At 46.2% G+C, this 7,500-nt stretch overlaps 2 protein-coding genes across 4 annotated transcripts in view; both read left to right on the plus strand.

The window, feature by feature from the left end:
• pisd (phosphatidylserine decarboxylase) overlaps window positions 1–3 on the plus strand; it is a 21,917-nt gene extending 21,914 nt beyond the window's left edge. For both annotated transcript variants that reach the window (XM_080054392.1, XM_080054393.1), the window contains one exon: window positions 1–3. This exon is cut by the window's left edge and continues 846 nt beyond it. The gene's annotated coding sequence lies outside the window, so the exon portion shown is untranslated.
• Window positions 4–893: 890 nt separating this feature from the next.
• Window positions 894–7,500, plus strand: part of LOC307270528 (mitochondrial outer membrane protein SLC25A46-like) — a 7,131-nt gene continuing 524 nt past the window's right edge. The window contains exons 1-10 of one of the 2 annotated variants that reach the window (XM_080054410.1): window positions 894–1,238; window positions 1,942–1,980; window positions 3,642–3,684; window positions 4,268–4,325; window positions 4,707–4,784; window positions 4,922–5,022; window positions 5,230–5,286; window positions 5,449–5,506; window positions 6,090–6,313; window positions 6,596–7,500. The exon at window positions 6,596–7,500 is cut by the window's right edge and continues 524 nt beyond it. In XM_080054410.1, the coding sequence (XP_079910536.1) occupies window positions 1,016–1,238; window positions 1,942–1,980; window positions 3,642–3,684; window positions 4,268–4,325; window positions 4,707–4,784; window positions 4,922–5,022; window positions 5,230–5,286; window positions 5,449–5,506; window positions 6,090–6,313; window positions 6,596–7,031 (1,317 nt within the window). In that variant the 5' untranslated portion in view covers window positions 894–1,015 and the 3' untranslated portion in view covers window positions 7,032–7,500. The remainder of the gene's footprint in view (window positions 1,239–1,941; window positions 1,981–3,641; window positions 3,685–4,267; window positions 4,326–4,706; window positions 4,785–4,921; window positions 5,023–5,229; window positions 5,287–5,448; window positions 5,507–6,089; window positions 6,314–6,595) is intronic. The other variant, XM_080054411.1, reaches the window with a different exon arrangement.

Here is a 7,500-nt window from a genome sequence, read left to right on the forward strand (position 1 = left end):
TCAGACGTTTTGTCTTCATTTCATGCAGTACATTCTTCTAGCTATAATCTCTTTTTTCAGGTTTTAAAACCTTTTTTACAAGGTGTCGAGTTTTCAGAAGCTTTTCTTACAGTCTTACAGGCCTGTGAAACTTTATCTTTCAGGTTTGAATAATGGCAGGAGATAAAACCCCTAGTGTGTGTGTGTGTGTGTGTGTGTGTGTGTGTGTGTGTGTGTGTGTGTGTGTGTGTGTGTGTGTGTGTGTGTGTGTGTGTGTGTGTGTGTGTGTGTGTGTGTGTGTGTGTGTGTGTGTGTGTGTGTGTGTGTGTGTGTGTGTGTGTGTGTGTGTGTGTGTGTGTGTGTGTGTGTGTGTGTGTGTGTGTGTGTGTGTGTGTGTGTGTATTGGGGTGTGTGTGTGTGTCTTAAACAAGGCCTAGCAGATCTAATGGTTTTACCTGCAAACCCTCTCTCTCTCTCTCTCTCTCTCTCTCTCTCTCTCTCTCTCTCTCTCTCTCTCTCTCTCTCTCTCTCTCTCTCTCTCTCTCTCTCTCTCTCTCTCTCTCTCTCTCTCTCTCTCTCTCTCTCTCTCTCTCTCTCTCTCTCTCCCCATTTCAACTCTGTACTGTCTAATAAAGCTTGAAAATGCCAAAAAAAATAAAAGTGTTCCACAGAAGAGGCCTGATAGCTTTGATAGTCTCGGCTCCCACCACGTGACGCGCCTCTGAAATCACGATATTATTACGTTTCTAAGAGACAATGTATTTAGCAAAAATTATTGTTTATTATTTTGCGTGTGTCTCGTGTTCCCACTCCAGTCCGGGCGGGGGCGGTACCGCGGCTTCACGGTGGTTTGCACACCGCCGCCATTAACCGTAGAAGAAGAAGTTTTCCGGTCAGCAGGTGGATGTTGATACGCCGTCCTCCCGCTGTCAATGGTTTCAGGTCAAACTCCCGGTAAACGATTTGAATTCCGTTAAATCTCCCGTTAAATGACCGTATTCTGCCGCTAACCGGAGCTCACCCACCGCCCCTCTCCATGGCCTACCGACGCCCGGATAGCTTCGACGGTCTGGGCTTCCACCACGGCCGAGACGCGCCTCTGTATGGAGCTCAATGGGTCACGGAGCCGCCAGACATCCCCGGCAGCCGCAACCCTTACCCCGGCGAGCGCACACCACAGCACGGGGATGAGGCGGCGGGGGAACACGGAGGCCTCAAGCCCGCCTGGGACGCCACACAGCCGGGCCCGCCTCCCGCTGGTAGGTCGCTGATTAGCTCCAGGGCTAATGCTATAACGGGAAGTCAACGGAACGGGCTAACCAACTGCTGATTTTTAACTGTTTCTGTTTCAGATGTAGATGATATTCAATGACCGCAATTGTTGACCAGTGTAATTCATTTCAGTACAGTATTTTACAGAGCTGGTTACTACACAAAACAACAGACATAGTACACGTTTGTTTATGTTGGCTTCGGTTTCAAAGGATATTTACACAAGTCATGTCAGGACAGAAATGACATCCAGCTAGCTAGCAGGCTAAGCTAACTGTTTGCTAGCAGGTAGCGGCTAATAAGCTCAGTTGGAATCGGATCATTCTAGATAACGGAGATGGGTTAGTGTGTGTGTGTGTGTGTGTGTGTGTGTGTGTGTGTGTGTGTGTGTGTGTGTGTGTGTGTGTGTGTGTGTGTGTGTGTGTGTGTGTGTGTGTGTGTGTGTGTGTGTGTGTGTGTGTGTGTGTGTGTGTGTGTGTGTGTGTGTGTGTGTGTGTGTGTGAGAGAGTGTGTGAGACAACGTTAATATATTATATTATATGATATATATTATTTAATATTAGCCTATAACAGATTTAGTGACGTTATTATCCGTCTATTTCTATTATTAAATTAAATAACAAAATAATTTCAAAATATGTATTATTGATTTCTCCTGCACAATATGAAAATGTACTTCTCGAATTCAAGGTGGAAAAGGGTCATTACCCGAGTCAGCAGTGAATCGAGGTAAATCTGGCATGTCACCCATACAGCCCCGGGAAACATTCAGAGACCAGTCTGGATTGTTCTTCAATCTTCATCTCTACATTACTTCATGGGAAATTCTCTTAATGACAATATTTTTGGGGTGAATTTGGTAAATGTTTGTAGTATGAAATCAAAATGTTAATTTTACTTAAACATATGCTGTTAAAGGTGCAGTGTGTAATATGACATCATCAAGAAAGTTCTACAAAGTTCTAGAATGCAACGCTCCCTGGATAACCCCAACCCTTTAGAATAATAACAGAAGCTACAGTGGCCTTCAAGGACAAGAACAATTCTACATTTTAAACAATGCACCTGATGACATTCCAACTATGACACTTTCAAGATGGCGGCACTAGGCCTTGGTCCAAAATATGCAGAAATATGGACATATATGAGACCCTTTCTAAGGGGAAAAAAAAATAATTTAATTTTTTTTTTCAGCTATTATGCACTAAATTAAATGTACTTATGGATATTATAATTATTTTCTACAAAATCTGCTAGGAAATAAAACCCACAATTCTACACACTGCAGGTTTAAATAGTAAAACAAGAGACACTGAATATTTGGAGTGGTCTCTTCATGTTTTCCGGAGCTGTGTGCTTGTGTGCAGCATACCAAGTGTGTCTAAAGGAAATGGTTTTGTCTGTTTTTTCAATCTGTTGATTTCTGAAGAGTGTTGATTCCAATCTATCTAATCTATATCTAATCTATATCTATATCTTCTTTCATCAGAAATCAGAATGTCTAATTAATCCAAGCGTTTGTTGATTCAGTTATATGTGTAACTAAGATACACACACACACAGATGGACAGACACAGAGAGAGGCACACACACACACACACACACACACACACACACACACACACACACACACACGGACAGAGAGAGAGAGAGAGAGAGAGAGACATACACACATACACACACACACGGACAGAGAGAGAGAGAGAGACATACACACACACACACATGGACAGACACAGAGAGAGACACACACACACATACACACACACACACTAATATGAATGTAAATGATCAGACCAATCATAATGGTGTATAACTCTCTAATAACTCTTAATATGAATGGTTCTGTGATACGCTTTATAATTCCTCTTGCATGTGTTTCTATGTGTGCGGATCTATGTGTTTCTATGTGTGCGGATCTACGTGTGATTAACAGGCTTCTTCTGCTGTTGAGAATTTGCAAATAAACATGATGATGAGCTTGACCACACACACACACACAGACGCAGACACACACACACTCAGACACACACACATACACAGTCAAAGACACAGACACACACACACACACACACAGACGCAGACACACACACACACACACACACACACACACACACACACACACACAGACACAGAAAGATAGAGACACACATGGACGGACGGACACACAGACACACACACACACACATGGATAGACACACACACGGACAGACACACATGGACGGATGGACACACACATGGACAGACACACACACACACACACACACACACACATACAGTCAAAGACAAACACACACACACACACACACACACACACACACACACTAATATGAATGTACACGATCAGATCATAATGTTAAAATAATTCCTGGTTGTGTTTGTTGTTCCAGAGCAGCTGAGTCGGTTCGCAGGGTTTGGGATCGGACTCGTGAGGTTGGAAACATTCTCTCTCTGATCATGTTTATGGCTTTAAAGCTGCTCCGAGGAACTTTCAGTGTGTGTTAATTCTAGCGCCCCCCTTTGGACTAAAGCAGTAGTGTTTTTACCACGCCAGCTGTTGTTCCTGGGTGAGCGTATACCCATGACAAAGGCATTAAGAAAAACTATATGAAAATAGCATTCTTTACACTGATGGTCTCGTTTTGCTGTTACATGTAATTTATGATCATCAGAGGAAATATTAGACTGTTTCAGAAATATTATAAAGTTCCTCGTAGCACCTTTAATGACCCTCTAATAACTGTTTTATTATGATGTCACTGGTGTATTTTCAGATTAAAAGCCTCTAAACAGACTGATGTATTTTCACAGTAAAAGCCTCTAAACAGACTGGTGTATTTTCAGATTAAAAGCCTCTAAACTGACTGGTGTATTTTCAGATTAAAAGCCTCTGAACAGACTGGTGTATTTTCAGATTAAAAGCCTCTGAACAGACTGGTGTATTTTCAGAGTAAAAGCCTCTGACAGCCTGGTGTATTTTCAGAGTAAAAGCCTCTAAACTGTCTGTGTGTTTCAGTCTGTTCACAGAGAACGTCCTGGCTCATCCCTGCATCGTGTTCCGGAGACAGTGTCAGGTAACGGCAGACATTTAAAACAGGCGCTTCACAAATCTTAACACATTTTATACACACACTCATACACCGATGGCAGTAGCTGCCATGCAAGGCGCTTTCTGAACCATCGGGAGCAATTTGGGGTTCAGTGTCTTGCTCAGGGACACTTCGACATGTGGCGCCCCACAACAAAAACACCCACAAGGAAGAGTTGTCTCCGAGTTAAAATGAGATGGAAACACACGATACAGAACATGATAAGAAGCTTTCACTCAAACATGTCATGTGTATATTAGCTTTGCAAACAAACAATGGTTGATTCCTTTGACCTGCTGCTCTCAGATGCTCTATTGGCCCTTTGAGATTGTTTTAACAAATAAAATGTTTTATTGTTATTCTCAGGTGAACTACCACGCTCGCTGTCTGCACCTGACGCCTTTCACCTCCGTGGGAGTGATGTACGCCATCACCAAGGCACAGGTACGATTATACACTATGTACTCTGTCTGTGTGTGTCTCTGTGTGTGTCTCTGTGTGTGTGTCTGTGTGTTACTGTGTGTGTCTCTGTGTGTGTGTGTGTGTGTGTGTGTGTATTAATGCTGTCTTGTCTCTTCCAGGGGGTAAAGAGTCTCTGGAAGGGGATGGGCAGCACCTTCATCGTCCACGGCATCTCGCTGGGAGCAGAGGGCATCATCAGTGAATTCACCCCACTGCCACGGTAACACACACACACTGCCACGGTAACACACACACACTGCCACGGTAACACACACACTGCCATGGTAACAAACAAACAGACAGACACACACACACTACACACAGAGACAGAGAGCATATCAATGCGAGTCATGTACATATAAAAACGTGACTTTATACGGCCTCAGGAACATTTATTTAAAGTGGTTCACTCTGCTTTTTCAAACAGAGAGCTTCCTCACCGGTGGAGCTGGAAGCAGCTGGCGGGACATCTGCTGCTCAAAGGGTCGGTCTCTTCTTCTGCTGTCCTTATCCATGTAGTATAATGTCTTCTTCTGCTGTCCTTATCCATGTAGTATAACGTCTTCTTCTACTGTCAGAAAGGATGTATTCTTTATATGTAATGATTGTATATTCTGTGTGTCTGTGTGTGTCTGTCTGTCCACAGGTTAACAGCGATCGTGGCTCTCCCTTTCTACTGTGCCAGCCTCATAGAGACCGTCCAGGTGACTATAGATTTTTCACTGAAAATAGTAATAGTATGATGTTGATGTCAAACACACAAACTAAAAAAAATCTGCCTCGCTGATGCCTCGGGCCGGCTCTGCTGACCAGTGACCACTATAAGCGGGTGGGTAACTTGGAGGCAGGCTGTCCTGCCCAGTGCCCACCCAATAATACAATTAGAAGCAATGCATGGTAATGGTATATTCTTTAGTATTAATTCATTGTCTGAATTTTATTTGACATTTTCCTGGACAGCGAATGAACAGGTCCGTCCGATAGTGGGTCTGGACTTCCACCTAAAAAAAAATATATATATATCTTCAATTTTGATTGGGTTGGCACAGCTCACATTTGGGTGGGCTGTGCCAACCCTTGCCCCTGGCTACCGCCGGCCCTGACCAGACCCAGTTTGAATTAATAGAAAACCATTCAAATACATTCAAAATGTATGTTTAATGCCTATGTCCGTCCCCCCCCCCCACACACACACACTGACATTAACACCAGTATAATAATGCCTATGCCCCCCCCCCCCCCCCCCTCTCGCCCCCCCCTCGCCCCCCCCCCCCCCCCCCCCCCCAGAGTGACATCGTGCGGGATGAGTCCTCCTCGGGGCTGCTGGACTGCGTTCGTGAGGGTCTGACCCGCGTGCTGGGCGTGGGCGCTCCTCACAGCCGGCGTCTGCTCCCCGTTAGCTCGCTGCTAGCTCCCGCCGCGCTGCACGCCGTGCTACGCTACGCCGTGGCCGCTAGCGTGCAGCGGGCCGCGCTCTGGGTCTACCAGCGGGGCAAGAGGCAGCAAGACAGGTGGGGGTGTGTCTGTCTGTCTGTCTGTGTGTGTGACTGAGAGAGAGAGAGTGTGTGTGTGTGTGTGTGTGACAGAGAGAGAGAGAATGTCTGTGTGTGTGTCTGTCTGTCTATTATGTGTTTGTGTGTCTGTGTGTGTGTGTTACTCTGTCTGTCTGTCTGTGTGTGTGTGTGAGTATGACTGAGAGAGAGAGTGTCTGTGTCTCTCTGTGTGCGTGTGTGTCTGTCTGTCTATGAGTCTCAGATCACAGCTCTTGACTTCTTCTTCTCTTCTTTCTGCAGCAACAGATCCAACATGGCCGCCGATGGCAGTGACCGGCCCAAGATGGCGTCGGCTTCAGACCCTCTAGAGTCGTATTTCCCCGAGCTAGCCGCGGCGTGGCTAGGCTCGCTGGTGGCCGATGTGCTTCTGTTTCCGCTGGAGACGGCGCTGCATCGCCTGGCGCTACAAGGCACGCGCACCATCATCGACGCCACGGACGGCGCTAGCAGCATCTTAGCTAGCAGCAGCGCCGCGAGCCCGCTAGTGCTGCCAGTGAACACGCAGTACGACGGGTTCAAAGACTGTCTGCACGCCATCACACGCAAGGAGGGAAACGTAGGCTTCTACCGCGGCTTCGGAGCGCTCGTCACGCAGTATGCTATACACGGCGCTTTGCTAGCCGCGGCCAGGACACTGCTAAGGCTACTGCTGCAGGAGGGGGTTAAGCTAAGCTAAGCTAAGCTAAGCTAAGGCTACTGCTGCAGGAGGGGGCTAAGCTAAGCTAAGCTAAGCTAAGCTAAGGCTACTGCTGCAGGAGGGGGCTAAGCTAAGCTAAGGCTGTTACCATGGGGAGGGATGTTAGGCATGGGCCGTGTGACATATGTGACATTCTGATGGTTTGGTAACTAACAGTTAGCTAAAATAACAACACTGTAACAGACAGACAGACAGACAGACAGACAGACAGACAGACAGACAGACAGACAGACAGGCAGGCAGGCAGGCAGGCAGGCAGACAGACAGACAGACAGACAGGCAGGCAGACAGACAGACAGACAGACAGACAGACAGACAGACAGACACACCGGCCCATGCCTAATGGAGACGCCATGACAACAGAGCGGTGACCATGGAGACGACTCTTCTACAAGCCAAAAAAACACAAAGTCACAAACAACAGTTTTTCTCTTTTTCACCAAATCTA

The sequence above is a fragment of the Ammodytes marinus genome (genome assembly GCF_949987685.1).
Source record: "Ammodytes marinus genome assembly, contig: scaffold_45, whole genome shotgun sequence".
Taxonomy (NCBI): Eukaryota; Metazoa; Chordata; class Actinopteri; order Uranoscopiformes; family Ammodytidae; genus Ammodytes; species Ammodytes marinus.